This window comes from Salvelinus namaycush, chromosome 16, assembly GCF_016432855.1.
Source record: "Salvelinus namaycush isolate Seneca chromosome 16, SaNama_1.0, whole genome shotgun sequence".
In the NCBI taxonomy this organism is placed as follows: domain Eukaryota; kingdom Metazoa; phylum Chordata; class Actinopteri; order Salmoniformes; family Salmonidae; genus Salvelinus; species Salvelinus namaycush.
Window position 1 is genome coordinate 25,765,882 of NC_052322.1, and position 16,460 is coordinate 25,782,341.

A 16,460-nucleotide genomic window follows, 5' to 3' on the forward strand; every position below is an offset into this window, starting at 1 on the left:
AAGGTACATCGAATTCAATGACAGTCCTCTATGAGCAGTTTACACTGAAATACAGTGCTAACAAGGCAAAGGTGTTAGCAAGAGCTGAGTAAAGCCAACCGTTGTAACATGCAATGTTAACTCACACTGGTGGTGTAGGTGCCCTCAGGGTCGTCCTCCAGCACTCGGGACAGGCCGAAGTCAGACACCTTACACTCCAGGTTGTTGTTGACCAGGATGTTGCGGGCAGCCAGGTCCCGGTGAACGTAGCTCATGTCAGACAGGTACTTCATGCCAGCGGCGATGCCATGCATCATGCCCACCAGCTGGAAGGAGGGCATCTCGCCATCACGATCCTGAAGGGGAAACACATTGTAACACACACATACTGTTAGAGAGAAATATTTTGAAGCTGTGGTAACTTGAACTGTAGTAGGTCATTGTCTTTCACTTATAAAGGTAACTTGCATACGATGTACTGTAGGCCTAGTCACCTTTAGGTACTTGTCCAGTGCGCCGTTCTCCATATACTCAGTCACAATCATGGCATGCTTGACTGAAACCAAAAAAAGGGCATAAATACTGTTAACTACTGCACAAAACAGACAGGAAATATATACATATAGAATTTATATATAGACAGGTAAAGTGAATGCTTCACAGGAGAATACAGGTACTAGGCTAACAGAGCCTTCTTACATTTGGTGACGACTCCCTCCAGGCGAATTATATTCTGGTGGGAGAACTGTCCCATGATGCTCGCTTCTGACAGGAAGTCCTGCCTCTGCTTCTCTGAGTAGCCCGGCTTCAGCGTCTTAATGGCCACCGCCCCCTCCTTCCGCCCTGGCGCTTTCAGAATACCACGGTACACCTCTCCAAACTCCCCTAGAGGCGTTGAGGAAAATGGTTTTAAAGCCCAATGACAAGATTGAGCAATATTTCAAGCACTATCCATTATAGGGATGTGGCTTGCAGTGTTTCTCAAGTCTCAGGCGTTTGGGAAATTAGTTAAGGGTAAAGTAAACAAGGAAGGGGTCATGAGCGGTTTTGCCCCGGGTACTTTCACAGAGGTGTGTTATTGTGGGATTGTGTAAAAAAATAAATCGGAGTCTCCGTCTCCCATCGGTTGACGCCTGTTGCGTGTTTGGGAGCATGGGAATCAGCTGTCACACAGGGGAGGGCCGAGCACAGTCGTGGGAATGGGGGGGGGGGGGTTCAGAGGGCAGATGTGGTCACACTGCAATAAACCCATCATCTGAGAAGTAGGAGTTTGGGCCCAAGGAGGTATAGTATAGCCTCTTAAATACTCAGTTTTTTGGTCCAGATACTTCTGTTTATCTTAATTATTATTGCGGATTTGGGTCTTGAGACAAAGCACTGGTCCCCGAAGCCAAGCAACTGCCACACCGAATTATGTCTAAACATGCAGGGTGAGGACTTAATCCATTGATACTAATCTGGATGGTCTACCACTAATGCAACTGAAAATAAACAGATTTACGGGATTGAAAAACCCTTTAACACCTTCGTCCTAAGCACATTGAGAACCCAGTTAAAACACTCACCTGCTCCAATAACTTTCTGCTTGGTCACATGGCTGGGATGGATCTCGCTGGCAAACTTGAGGATGGCCATGTTGGGGTCCTCGTATGTGTGCGGATCCACGTAGGTCTTCAGCGGCTTCAGTTGCTCTGGAGAAGAATACGAATAGATGTACATTATTGAAAGAACGATACAAATACATGACAGACACAGGGGGGGGGGGGGGGGGGGGGGGGGGGGTACTTATTTTATTTTGTCTACCTGAGCTAGAGAAGTAAGTATCCTCTGGTCCTTGTCTTGTATGAGATCGCCTTCTCCTGAATAACAGAAAAGAAACATAAGTAATTATCATCTCACTTCAAAACCCTAAAATGGTCAGATTCTCTTTTTATCCTTTCATTTCTAGCTAGTTTCAAAAGGCGCCTAAGTCATTGGTGTGTGCCACCTCGATTCACAGAGGGAACACTTTGATAAAAGACTGGAGCCTGTCTGTGTTTGCTAAGCTGTGTCAGAGACAGACCTGACGGACACAGACAGAGACGGTGTTGTGCTGCTGTGCTGAAGGAGCAGGGTCACCTCTAGCTTCTACAGAAAGAGCCGACCAGCTCTTATCCTAAAACAATGTGCCACTTGGGCCCGCTTCAATTTAAATCAACTACTTGTTAGAGTACACTCACTGAGCAATGACAAGCCACACTCAACACTAATTCTCCCCTAGTGAGTGCTGGATAACAGATAGAGTGAGAGTAGCAAAAGTAAAAGGGGAGAGAGGGGTGGAGATGTGGCTAAAAGGAAAGAAAGGCCATTTGAAGCATTGACAAAGGAAAGAGAACATTGAGAAAGGAAACCAGTGAAGGGGTGTTATGAATGTGCTTTAAAAAAGGACGAGGGGCAGAGGGGGGAAAAGAAGGTTATTGCTGACCGTTTGCGTATGAGCAGGACGACCACCACAATCATCAACATGGCCGCTCCGCCAACTGCTGCTCCGAATATGACCCCAGTGTTGCTCTGGGACAGTGGCACTGTGGCACAACAACAACAAACACTTACACAATGGTAACACACTGACACACACAGCTGCACCACTGATTTTAACACACACACACGGACAAAAGCTGCCGTAATTAGAATTAAGTGAATAATTAAATGCACAAATAAATAAATAGATAAATAAATGGATGAATGATTGCACACAGACAATTATTTAAATAATTAATCCCACTTTAATTTTATTTATGTTATTGTATTTCTTCCTCCAATATGAGGTGGTGGTCAAGCAAACGTACACTACTGATCAAAAGTTTTAGAACACCTACTCATTCAAGGTTTATCTTTGATTTTTACTATTGTAGAATAATAGTGAAGACATCAAAACTATGAAATAACACATATGGAATCATGTAGTAACCAAAAAAGTGTTTAAAATCAAAATATATTTTATATTTGAGATTCTTCAAATAGCCACCCTTTGCCTTGATGACAGCTTTGCACATACTTGGCATTCTCTCAACCAGCTTCATGAGGTAGTCACCTGGAATGCATTTCAATTAACAAGTGTGCCTTCTTAAAAGTTAATTGGTGGAATTTATTTTATTCTTAAGGCATTTGAGCCAATCAGTTGTGTTGTGACAAGGTAGGGGTGGTATACAGAAGATAGCCCTATTTGGTAAAATAACATACTATGGCAAGAACAGCTCAAATAAGCAAAGAGAAACGACAGTCCATCATTACTTTAAAACATGAAGGTCAGTCAATATGGAAAATGTCAATAACTTTTAAAGTTTATTCAAGTGCAGTCGCAAAAACCATCAAGCGCTATGATGAAACTGGTACTCATGAGGACCGCCACAGGAAAGGAAGACCCAGAGTTACCTCTGCTGCAGAGGATGAGTTCATTAGAGTTACCAGCCTCAGAAATTGCAGCCCAAATAAATGCTTCACAGAGTTCAAGTAACAGACACATCTCAACATCAACTGTTCAGAGGAGACTGTGTGAATCAGGCCTTCATGTTTGAATTGCTGCAAAGAAAACACTACTAAAAGGACACCAATAAGAATAAGAAGAGACTTGCTTGGGCCAAGAAACACGAGCAATGGACATTAGACCGGCGGAAATTTGCCCTTTGGTTTGGAGTCCAAATTGGAGATTTTTGATTCCAATCGCCAGGTCTTTGTGAGACGCGGTCTGAGTGAACGAATTATCTCGGCATGTGTATTCATCAATATGTTGTCACTTTTTGTAAGGAAATTTGAGATAAAATCTATTATAAACTGGGTGGTTTGAGACCTGAATTCTGATTGTCTAAAAGCCAATGGTATATCAGACAGTATTCCACGGGTGATACATTTATTTTTACTGCTCTAATTACGTTGGTAACCAGTTTATAATAGCAATAAGGCACCTCAGGGGTTTGTGATATATGGCCAATATACCACGGCGAAGGGCTGTGTCCAGGCACTCCATGTTGCGTCGTGCTAAAAACAGCCCTTAGCCGTGGTATATTGGCCATATACCACACGTCCTTGGGCCTTATTGCTTAATTATATGCTGCGCCGCACGCGCATCATAAAAACACACAAAAATAACTAATGGAACATTGTCCTTGCTCGACATAGAAACAGGTGAACAGTTTTGAAACACTGAGCCATTGGCTGCCTTCCTGTACCAGGTGCCTGTGTTAGTAGTGGGTTGCTTTTGACAATAAGCCACCGGACTACAGCCATATAGTTTTGAACCTAGAAGAAGACCAAGAGACGGGAGTAGGCAAGGAGGAGTCGACCGCGATGGGCAAGAGGAATGTCCAGTTGGCCAGAACAGCATGGTAAGCTAACATTACTGAGTATCAAGCTAGCTAGCTTGGCTACAACTGATAAAATCAAATTGGCTAGCTAGCTAGCTGCGTTTTACAACCAGACTCAGTTTTACACTTAGCTAGCTAGATAATGAACTAAACTGCAATTATCATAAACCATTCTTAGCTAGCTAGCTATGGTAACTAAATATCTGTCAGATGTAAAGCAAGCAGGATCGTGGCATGACATACGCAATGCATGTTGGCTAGCTCACGTTAAAACTAGATCACTTAAGCAAGTGTATTCTTAATAAGCTAGCTAACTACAGTCAAATAAGGAGGAGCATGTTGTCATGATGGAATAAGTCACCTATGTGAAGCTAGCCACAATACTGATTAGCCACAACAGTGTAATTTGCTGTTCTCCTTAGCAATTGTTAGTGAGATGGGGTGCCTTAACATAAAATAATATCTTAGCTAACTATAAAAATTCACATGTATGCCATGTAATTTGTCATAGCCGTTATCACAAAATGGCATGCATACTTTTAAATCAAATCTATTGTTAAGTACATACAGTGCTTGGTTGATTAAATTTACCACCTGTGGTAAATTCAATTGATTGGACATGATTTGGAAAGGCACACACACCTGTCTATATAAGGTCCCACAGTTGACCGTACATGTCAGAGCAAAAACCAAGCCATGAGGTCGAAGGAATTGTCCGTAGAGCTCCTAGACAGGATTGCTTTGAGGCACAGATCTAGAGAAGGGTACCCCAAAAAATCTGCAGCATTGAAAGTCTCCCAAGAACACAGTGGCCTCCATCATTCTTAAATGGAAGAAGTTTGGAACCACCAAGACTCCTAGAGCTGGCCGCCCGGCCAAACTGAGCAATCGGTGGAGGTGACCAAGAAACCGATGGTCACTCTGACAGAGCTCCAGAGTTCCTCTGCATTCATGTTCAGGCCTGCTACCAGCAGGAACATGCAGCACTGTCAGTAAGTCATGATATTGTTTTCCTTTACATTGCACAATACGAGGCCCTGGGCCAGTGGGAGGTCGGGGGTTTCTCTCTTTCTAGCACTGACTACCTCTATCCATCTCTCTCCAGGTGCTAGAGACAGAATTGTCTAGCATTCTGCCTGTGTGATGACATATTACACATAGCCACTGGTTGGATTGGATTTACTGTACTCATGTTCTCTCCTCCCTGTAAGAGTCTCCCAGACTTATCAAAACGAACATGTGTCCATCCCCCTTTCCTCTAGGTGAGTCTGCTGGCCTAACCCTGTTGTCAGCTATCAGCAGACAGTTTCCAGAGTAAGGATGCAACTATCAAGGCTTTCAAAGGCAACATTTTGGGGGATGACCAAATATTATCATTGTAGCTCATATTGCAGTGCTTTGACTGTGGGAAATCATCTCCCCAGTCAGTCCATTATGCGTATTGGACATTCATATTGCAATGTACAGCCTTACCCCATTTAATGGACACAAGATTCATAGGTATCAGCCTACAGTACCAGTGGCGGTCAGTGCCGTTTAAGATGAGGCAGAACAATCAAATTAAAATTGAGCATGGCTTTATTTCTATTGCAGCATATTGGATGACTGTCATTCATATTCCAATCACCCAGTTCAATGTAACATCGATAGCTTTAGTTTACTACATGATACACAAATATTCCCAAAACCCATCATGGAGGTTGCTACAACCTAATGAAAGTTTACAACGTAGGTGCACAGGTCGAGGGAAAAATTTGAGTAATGAAGGTGACAGACATTAACACATTCAATACCGCCTTGCACAATATTGCCTGCATCTAGCTGATCTAGGGTATAATCATTAGTCTGTGTAGAAATTCTTACACAGGGACACTCAGTCAATCTTAATTGAATCATCCTTTATCTGTCAGTGTGCTGGAAAGGTTCCAACCAACTCAATGCACCATAGTACACATGTCAATCAGGAGCTCTGCTTGGGCAGTCCCAGCAGTTGTCTTATCTACGGCTATACACAGACAAGGTATATTTGCATGATTTAGCATAATTAATTAATCGTTACCATTTCATTTCATTCATGTGACCGACCAATACCTCATGAGGCTTCTTCTCTCGAAGCTGAGACCTTGAAACTTTCGCTCTAAAAACAAGGTCTGGTCTTACTGCCAAATTGCAGCTACTGATAGTGAGGATTCATTCAGTCAGACACTTGCGTGAACACAGAAATTGGTTTATAGAACAGGACATGAATATAACACAGAAATTCATTTTCAGGAAAGTACATGTATAAAATTTCCATCAGTCAAACAGTTGCAAACGAAAGTTTCTATTGGACAAATTCAGGTATGCCTGTTTTGTTTGCTTCCATTTAAGAAACATTTTTCGGCAGAATGAATACACCACTGATTTCCCTCAAACACAGTTAGTTCACTTTCATAGCAGCCACATACAAACATGACTATTTTACTCGTTATAGATACACACATACACAGTCGAAGTCGGAAGTTTACATACACTTTAGCCAAATACATTTAAACTCAGTTTTTCACAATTCCTGCCATTTAATCCTAGTAAAAATTCCCTGTCTTAGGTCAGTTAGGATCCCCACTTTATTTTAAGAATGTGAAATGTCAGAATAATAGTAGAGCAAATTTATTTATTTAAACTTCTATTTCTTTCATCACATTCCCAGTGGGTCAGACGTTTACATACACTCAATTAGTATTTGGTAGCATTGCCTTTACATTGTTTAACTTGGGTCAAACGTTTCGGGTAGCCTAAATTGGGTGCATTTTGGCCCATTCCTCCTGACAGAGCTGGTGTAACCGAGTCAGGTTTGTAGGCCTCCTTTCTCGCACACGCTTTTTCAGTTCTGACCACAAATTTTCTATAGGATTGAGGTCAGGGCTTTGTGATGGCCACTCCAATACCTTCACTTTGTTGTCCTTAAGCCATTTTGCCACAACTTTGGAAGTATGCTTGGGGCCATTGTCCATTTGAAAGACCCATTTGCGACCAAGCCTGAACTTCCTGACTGATGTCTTGAGATGTTGCTTTAATATATCCACATAATTTTCCTACCTCATGATGCCATCTATTTTGTGAAGTGCACCAGTCCCTCCTGCAGCAAAGCACCCCCACAACATGATGCTGCCACCCCCGTGCCTCACGGTTGGCATGGTGTTCTTCGCGCTTGCAAGACTACCCCTTTTTCTTCCAAACATAACGATAGTCATTATGGCCAAACCAATCTATTTTTGTTTCATCAGACAAGAGGACATTTCTAGTGACATTTCTGGAGAACAAGAGGTATGATCTTTGTCTCCATGTGCAGTTGCAAACCGTAGTCTGGCTTTTTTTTTTATGGCGGTTTTGGAGCAGGCACTTCTTCCTTGCTGAGCGGCCTTTCAGGTTATGTCGATATAGGACTCATTTTCCTGTGGATATAGATACTTTTACCTGTTTCCTCCAGCATCTTCACAAGGTCCTTTGCTGTTTTTCTGGGATTTATTTGCACTTTCGCACCAAAGTACATTCATCTCTAGGAGACAGAACGCGTCTCCTTCCTGAGCGGAATGACGGCTGCTTGGTCCCATTGTGTTTATACTTGCGTACTATTGTTTGTACAGATGTGGTACCTTCGGGCGTCTGGAAATTGCTCCCAAGGATGAATCAGACTTATGGAGGTATACATTTTTCCCCCTGAGGTCTTGGCTGATTTCCCCATGATGTCAAGCAAAGAGGCACTGAACTTGAAGGTAGGCCTTGAAATACATCCACAGGTACACCTCCAATTGACTCAAATTATGTCAATTAGCCTATCAGAAGCTTCTAAAGCCATGACATCATTTTCTGGAATTTTCCAAGCTGTTTAAAGGCACAGTCAGCTTAATATATGTAAACTTCTGACCCACTGGAATTGTGATAGTGAATTATAAGTGAAATAATCTGTAAACAATTGTTGGAAAAATTACTTGTGTCATGCACAAAGTAGATGTCCTAACCGACTTGCCAAAACTATAGTTTGTTAACAAGAGATTTGTGGATTGGTTGAAAAACAAGTTTTAATGACTCCAACCTAAGTGTATGTAAACCTCCGACTTCAACTGTATACAAAAAATTAATATATATAGATATGTATAGAAAACGAATGCATGTCAGTATTTCTGTATTCCCTTGCCCATTTATTTAGTGTGAATTTATTTATCTTAATTTAATTCTAAATTACGTCAGGTTTGGTCCACCATCTCACACACTGGTTCTTCCATTTCAGGGCCCTGGGGTATGGGGCTGTGTCCCAATCATTTCAAATACTGTAGCATCCCTTCATTCTCCATTCTTCTTATTAACCTGATATATGGCTGTCTTCCTTACCTTCAGTCAGGGTCTCAAATTCATCCTCTATGCTGGATCCTCCAGGGCTGCCCTCGGGGCTCAGGGCCTGTACCCTGAAAAGGTAGGCTGTGCCTGGTGACAAGTCACTGATCTGCACAGATCTCTTCTCCAGAATAAGAACAGTGTACGTGGTCACATCCAGATTGTCATCCTGGTAGAGTTGGAGAAGGGGGGGGGGTGGGGAATTGAAAGATGAACACAGTGAACCAACATGCCTTTCGGTAAGGAATCATAATAATAAGGTACACTGTTTTGTTATGCGGTATTGCTCCCCCTGTGGTGTTTGTCAACCCCGAAACCCCTCTCATTTCTTTTTCTTTTTTCCCCCCTTCATGCACTACCACAAAATTCCATTTTTAAGTTATATTATGTATCAAAAGACATATCCAAATAGAACATTGCAAACATTTTCAGCAGCTAGTTTGGCGTGGATGGTTTACTGTACCTTCTTGCGGTAAGTGAGTTTGTAGCGGGTGGGCTGGGGCATGGGCCTGCGGGGCGCTACAGCCCAGGACAGGGAAAGGCTGGTGAGGCTCCGCTCGTCCAGACGCATGGACGTCACCTTGGGCGGGTCTGAGGAGGGAGGAGGGGAGATGTTAACAATTTTGGAGACTGTGCAATGTCCTTCACAAGTTCAACCAAGAGCTTTTGAAATGCTTTCACTGCATTATGTTTGATGGAGTATTTAGTGATCGTGCTTATATAAGGCCATACAACTACATTTTAGATCATGCATAATAAAAGGTTTCTACTACTACCACCACCACCCCTATTACAGTGACCCACCTGTGTAGTGCAGGGCAGTGGTCAATATGCTGGTGGATGGGGGCCTGTTGGAGCGTGGCGCCCCCTGGCTGGCGAACAGCGACACTCCGCTGTGGGCCTCCACAGTGAACGTGTAGTTGAGGTGGGGCTCCAGCTCGCTCACTGCCACCTTGGTGTCCATCAGGCCTGAGCTGGCCGGCTCGAGGCGCACCTTCTCCCCGCATGGCTGGCACGCGGTGCCCTCGCAGCGACGGCACTCCACGCTGTAGCTGATGTCACTGCGGCCGCCCGTGTCCTCCGGCGGACTCCATGACAGCTGCAGCTTGCCCGCCGCCAGCTGGGTGGTCGTGGCGACCAGTTCTCGCGGTGCTGAGGGCAGGCCTGAGGAAACAAGAGCAGGAAAATAGAAGCATGTTAGTTCATGTATGATTAATGTCGTCATTAACATTATGTTAAAAACTGTAGCATTCTGGGTCATTCTAATCTTTTTAGTGTCATAATGTTTTGGTCAAGAGAGCACTTTGTGCACAATGAAAAGCAAATCTCTCATTTGTTTTCAGTGTAGGATCCACCAATGCTGACAGTGCATTAAAAGTAAATTTCCAAAATGTCCTCCTCACCTGAGCAAGGCCCTGTAGTTGGATCATCGGGAGCACGATAGAAGTCTTCTGCACATGGACAGAGCAGTGCCCCGGAGCTCAGCAGCTTGGTGTTAACAGGACAAAGCTCGCATGCGTCGTTGGACACGAACTCTTTGAAGAAGCCTGGCTGACAATCTGAAAACACAACACACAGATAGGGGAGACTTTCATGGGGACCTGAGGGGAACTAGTTGAGAAACTGCAAATGAAAATATGGCAAGGACAACATGCTATGACCCAAATGGCACCCTATTCCCTATATAATGCACTGTCCTATGGGCCCTGGTCAAAAGTAGCGCACTAAGGGAATAGGGTGCTATTTGGGACGCAAACACAACATTGTTACGTAGATGACTAATACAGTGTTTTCCTACATCCGAGGAGGAGTTTTGGTGCAGATTAGGCTCTAATCTATGGATTTCACATGACTGGGAATACAGATATGCATCTGTTCGTCACAGATATATACAGTGGGGAGAACAAGTATTTGATACACTGCCGATTTTGCAGGTTTTCCTACTTACAAAGCATGTAGAGGTCTGTAATTTTTTATCATAGGTACACTTCAACTGTGAGAGACGGAATCTAAAACAAAAATCCAGAAAATCACATTGTATGATTTTTAAGAAATTAATTTGCATTTTATTGCATGACATAAGTATTTGATCACCTACCAACCAGTAAGAATTCAGGCTCTCGCAGACCTGTTAGTTTTTCTTTAAGAAGCCCTCCTGTTCTCCACTCATTACCTGTATTAACTGCACCTGTTTGAACTCGTTACCTGTATAAAAGACACCTGTCCACACACTCAATCAAACAGACTCCAACTTCTCCACAATGGCCAAGACCAGAGAGCTGTGTAAGGACATCAGGGATAAAATTGTAGACCTGCACAAGGCTGGGATGGGCTACAGGACAATAGGCAAGCAGCTTGGTGAGAAGGCAACAACTGTTGGCGCAATTATTAGAAAATGGAAGAAGTTCAAGATGACGGTCAATCAGCCTCGGTCTGGGGCTCCATGCAAGATCTCACCTTGTGGGGCATCAATGATCATGAGGAAGGTGAGGGATCAGCCCAGAACTACACGGCAGGACCTGGTCAATGACCTGAAGAGAGCTGGGACCACAGTCTCAAAGAAAACCATTAGTAACACACTACGCCGTCATGGATTAAAATCCTGCAGCGCACCCAAGGTCCCCCTGCTGAAGCCAGCGCATGTCCAGGACCGTCTGAAGTTTGCCAATAACCATCTGGATGATCCAGAGGAGGAATGGGAGAAGGTCATGTGGTCTGAAGAGACAAAAATAGAGCTTTTTGGTCTAAACTCCACTCGCCGTGTTTGGAGGAAGAAGAAGGATGAGTACAACCCCAAGAACACCATCCCAACCGTGAAGCATGGAGGTGGAAACATCATTCTTTGGGGATGCTTTTCTGCAAAAGGGACAGGACGACTGCACCGTATTGAGGGGAGGATGGATGGGCCATGTATCGCGAGATCTTGGCCAACAACCTCCTTCCCTCAGTAAGAGCATTGAAGATGGGTCGTGGCTGGGTCTTCCAGCATGACAACGACCCGAAACACACAGCCAGGGCAACTAAGGAGTGGCTCCGTAAGAAGCATCTCAAGGTCCTGGAGTGGCCTAGCCAGTCTCCAGACCTGAACCCAATAGAAAATCTTTGGAGGGAGCTGAAAGTCCGTATTGCCCAGCGACAGCCCCGAAACCTGAAGGATCTGGAGAAGGTCTGTATGGAGGAGTGGGCCAAAATCCCTGCTGCAGTGTGTGCAAACCTGGTCAAGAACTACAGGAAACGTATGATCTCTGTAATTGCAAACAAAGGTTTATGTACCAAATATTAAGTTCTGCTTTTATGATGTATCAAATACTTATGTCATGCAATAAAATGCAAATTAATTACTTAAAAATCATACAATGTGATTTTCTGGATTTTTGTTTTAGATTCCGTCTCTCACAGTTGAAGTGATGATAAAAATTACAGACCTCTACATGCTTTGTAAGTAGGAAAACCTGCAAAAATCGGCAGTGTATCAAATACTTGTTCTCCCCACTGTATATACTTTTTTAAAGTAGGGGACGTGGATCAGAAAACCAGTCGGCATCTGGTGTGACCACCATTTGCCTCATGCAGCGAGACATTCACATAGAGTTGATCAGACTGTTGATTGTGGCCTGTGGAATGTTGACCCACTTCAATGGCTGTGCGAATTTGCTGGATATTGGTGGGAACTGGAACACGCTGTCCTACACATCAAACCAGAGCATCCAAAACATGCTCAATGGGTGACATGTATGGCAAGCATCCAGGCCATGGAAGAACTGGGACATTTTCACCTTCCAGGAATTGTGTACAGATCCTTGCACCATGCATTATCATGCTGAAACATGAGGTGATGGCGGCGGATAAAGGGCACGACAAATGGACCTCGGGATCTCGTCACGGTATCTCTGCATTCAAATTGCCATCGATAAAATGCAATTGGGCTCGTTGTCCATAGCTTATGCCTACCCATACCATAACCAAAATGGCCACCATGAGACATTCTGTTCACAACGTTGACATAAACAAACCTCTCACCCACAACGCCATACACACTGTCTACCATTTGCCCAGTAAGGCTGAAACTGTGATTCATCCATGAAGAACACACTTCTCCAGCGTGCCAGTGGCCATCGAAGGTGAGCATTTGCCGACTGAAGTTAGTTACGACACCAAACTGCAGTCAGGTCAAACCCCTGGTGAGGACGACGAGCACGCAGATGAGCTTCCCTGAGACGTTTTCTGACAGTTTGTGCAAATCCACAGTTTCATCAGTTGTCCGGGTGGCTTGTCTCAGACCATGCTGCAGGTGAAGAAGCCGGATGTGGAGGTCCTGGGCTGGCGTGGTTACACGTGGTCTGCGGTTGTGAGGCCAGTTGGACGTACTGCCAAATTCTCTAAAACGACCTTGGAGGCGGCTTATGGTAGAGAAATTAACATTAAATTCTCTGGGAACATCTTTGGTGGACATTCCTGCAGTTAGCATGCCAATTGCACACTCCAACAAAACTTGAGACATCTGTGGCATTGTGTTGTGTGACAAAACTGCACATTTTAAGGTGGTCTTTTATTGTGTAATGATCATGCTGTTTAATCAGGTTCTTGATATGCCACACCTGTCAGGTGGATGTATTATCCTGGAAAGCGAATTTATATTCTTGTTCAGTGTACTTTGAACTCCTACACTTCCTTTAAACCATCCCCCTTCTCTCTCCATCGCTCTAAACTAATATAACTAGTCGTCCCACATTCCAGGACAGTATGTCAGCCATCAATACTTCACGAGGAGAGAAAACAGAGAGCAAGACAGAATCAAGTGTGAAAAGGCAGAAAGAGAGATAGAAAATGAAAAACTGAGCGGAACCATTATGTGCATAATTCAGCCGTCTTTTAAAAAGACACCTGTGCAGATATGAAACCGTATCGCTTAGATGTCTGCTGATTTCACACGTGGGAGAATATAGTGGGAGAGCTGCAGGTAAGCTCCAGCTGTGCACCAACAGTAGGGGAATCAGAGTAAGACGTCGTGAAATCTCTGAGGGTCTCATGGAGGAAAGTGAAAATGAGAAGGCCACCCTTAAACGCGCCAAAAACATTCCAATGGCTGCTGGTCATGTCCTTGCTATATCCCCTTACATGATCACACACACTTGGGAGAGGAAATCTGACTTCAGTGGAAGGATTACTGTTTTCTTCTCCACACACACACACACCTTACTTTGGTTCTTCTATTTCCAGATCCTGCGGTACGGGGCTGTGTCCCAATAATCTCAAATAGCAGCTCTTCCTTAGCCAGCTCTCTTTACCTAGGTTGACTTCATTGCTTTATCAGACATGAAGAGTCTGAGACCCTAATTTAAGACAGATGGATAGATGAATGATATCATGTAGATGGATGATATGTTTGATGTGAGCGACTGTATGCAAAGTAGGTACCAGGTAACAAGGTGTTAGAAAAAAGGACAGTTGGAGTGTGTGTGTGTGTGTGTGTGTGTGTGTGTGTGTGTGTGTGTGAGCGAGAGAATGCTAAAATGAAAGAGAGATTACAGGCAATTGAGGATTGACCTGAGAAAGGTGAAATATGTCAAGAATAAATGACAGATGGTTTCAGTGTCTGCATCCAAAAGACAACAGGGACAAGTCGAGAAAGAAACAGATGTCTATTCTCAGAAAAATATCAGCTTTGTTTAGTTGCTGCCTTAGTTGTGGTCAAGTATGACTGAAGTTTACTTGGAAACTGCAAGTAACCTCACACTTGCCTTAAAGAAAGAGCCTGAGTTTCATTTATTTCGAGGGAATTAACTCAAGTGACTGAGACATTCCCCTTCCTTTGCTCCATTCATCTTTTGTCTCGTTGGGGCCTCCAAGTTGCAGTCGAGCCATTTGTCAGCAATAGGAGGTGAACAAAGGATATACATTACAGTAAACGTGGGCGGCAATGCTGCAATCTTTGTTTGAGAGAAAATTCCTAGCATGAAAAGAATTTGGATTGTGAATGACGTCCTGCATGCAGCCTGCACGTTGCTCATTCTTTCATATTACCCTTCTCTCTTTCTCTGCTTGCTGTTTCTAGAACATTCACGACTACTCATTAACACCACCTCGAAGGCCAAAAAGAAATGGAGGGATAGAGAAACAGAAGGGGAGTAGATTGATAGAAAGACAGAGGGGTATCGAATCCTGCTGGAGACTTAAGAAGAAAAACGGCGAGCGAGAGGAGAATTGCATTGAGTGGGCAAACGAAACAGCTGCTGTCTCGAACCCCAATTCATAGGCCTCTGCCTCCCCTGCCTCCCCTCTCATAATCCCCAAATTCCTCTGTCCTCCCTGCTACTCCCTTCCAGCCTCACCAAAGGTTTCCAGCTAACCCATTAGCATCTCCTTTCACTAGCAACCAGCAGGCAGGAGAATGCTTTGCCATTAAACTCCAGAGAGATGGGGGGGGAACACTTGTTGCAAATAGTAGAAATGCCACATGGCAACTGAATAGAGGAGAATATGCTCTTATTGCACAGCAGCGGCAGGAAAAAAAAAAGTGGCTGCAATGCGTATGGTCAGGGCTGTGGTGAGATGGCCTTACACTAAGAGGCAGACTCTGTAATCAACAAGCAGTCCAGAATACGCCACCCAACGGGAGGCCCATGGGCCTAGAATAGAGGTCTTCACGGTTTCAACAGACCCAAAATTCCGAGATCCGACCTGGGACCCAAGTTGGTCCGGGTACTAAATTCTGACTTTTGTCTCGGATCTGGCTCAGGTCTGATATAATTGCCACTGGTGTCTGGATGTGCAATTAGCACCCCTTTCTCCCCAAGCCGGGTAAATGGGAAAGGAGTAGATTCACATCAACGGATGTGCTACATTACTAGGCCTGTATGCTGATGCTGAAAAATGGTGTGCTGCTTTTCGAGAAATGCTTAATTTGATTTACCGACTGGACCCGATTGGACCGTTAATGTTTGTGTGATGAGAACTGCGCAAGCTTGTTCTCTGTCTCAGCCAACTGCAACTCAATAAAATGTATAGCTTATGTCCAGCTGAAACTGGTTCTGGCTGCTCGCATCACGTGCCTGCTGCTGAGGAGAGCGAGTGAAAGGAGCCTTGGCCCAGGCTACTGTTGACGATGGGAGACTTTTTTCTTTGAAATAAAACAAAAAAAAGTTAGAGGAAAAACTGTATTGTGAAAAGAAGGCGACAAGAGGAGTGTCCTTGGAGACAAGTTGTAGTGAACAAAGATGAGAACGTTACTTTTCATTTATATACACTGCTCAAAAAAATAAAGGGAACACTTAAACAACACAATGTAACTCCAAGTCAATCACACTTCTGTGAAATCAAACTGTCCACTTAGGAAGCAACACTGATTGACAATAAATTTCACATGCTGTTGTGCAAATGGAATAGACAAAAGGTGGAAATTATAGGCAATTAGCAAGACACCCCCAATAAAGGAGTGGTTCTGCAGGTGGTGACCACAGACCACTTCTCAGTTCCTATGCTTCCTGGCTGATGTTTTGGTCACTTTTGAATGCTGGCGGTGCTTTCACTCTAGTGGTAGCATGAGACGGAGTCTACAATCCACACAAGTGGCTCAGGTAGTGCAGCTCATCCAGGATGGCACGTCAATGCGAGCTGTGGCAAGAAGGTTTGCTGTGTCTGTCAGCGTAGTGTCCAGAGCATGGAGGCGCTACCAGGAGACAGGCCAGTACATCAGGAGACGTGGAGGAGGCCGTAGGAGGGCAACAACCCAGCAGCAGGACCACTACCTCCGCCTTTGTGCAA

At 44.2% G+C, this 16,460-nt stretch overlaps 1 protein-coding gene across 1 annotated transcript in view; it reads right to left on the reverse strand.

Annotated features, from left to right (window-relative positions):
- The window catches only part of epha2b (eph receptor A2 b), a 32,397-nt gene that overhangs the window by 5,023 nt on the left and 10,914 nt on the right, over nucleotides 1–16,460 (reverse strand). The window contains exons 3-12 of the mRNA XM_039011500.1: nucleotides 10,100–10,255; nucleotides 9,501–9,860; nucleotides 9,160–9,287; nucleotides 8,694–8,865; nucleotides 2,444–2,543; nucleotides 1,783–1,838; nucleotides 1,545–1,670; nucleotides 679–864; nucleotides 474–535; nucleotides 126–335 (exon numbers count right to left, since the gene is read on the reverse strand). Of these exons, the coding sequence (XP_038867428.1) occupies nucleotides 126–335; nucleotides 474–535; nucleotides 679–864; nucleotides 1,545–1,670; nucleotides 1,783–1,838; nucleotides 2,444–2,543; nucleotides 8,694–8,865; nucleotides 9,160–9,287; nucleotides 9,501–9,860; nucleotides 10,100–10,255 (1,556 nt within the window). The remainder of the gene's footprint in view (nucleotides 1–125; nucleotides 336–473; nucleotides 536–678; nucleotides 865–1,544; nucleotides 1,671–1,782; nucleotides 1,839–2,443; nucleotides 2,544–8,693; nucleotides 8,866–9,159; nucleotides 9,288–9,500; nucleotides 9,861–10,099; nucleotides 10,256–16,460) is intronic.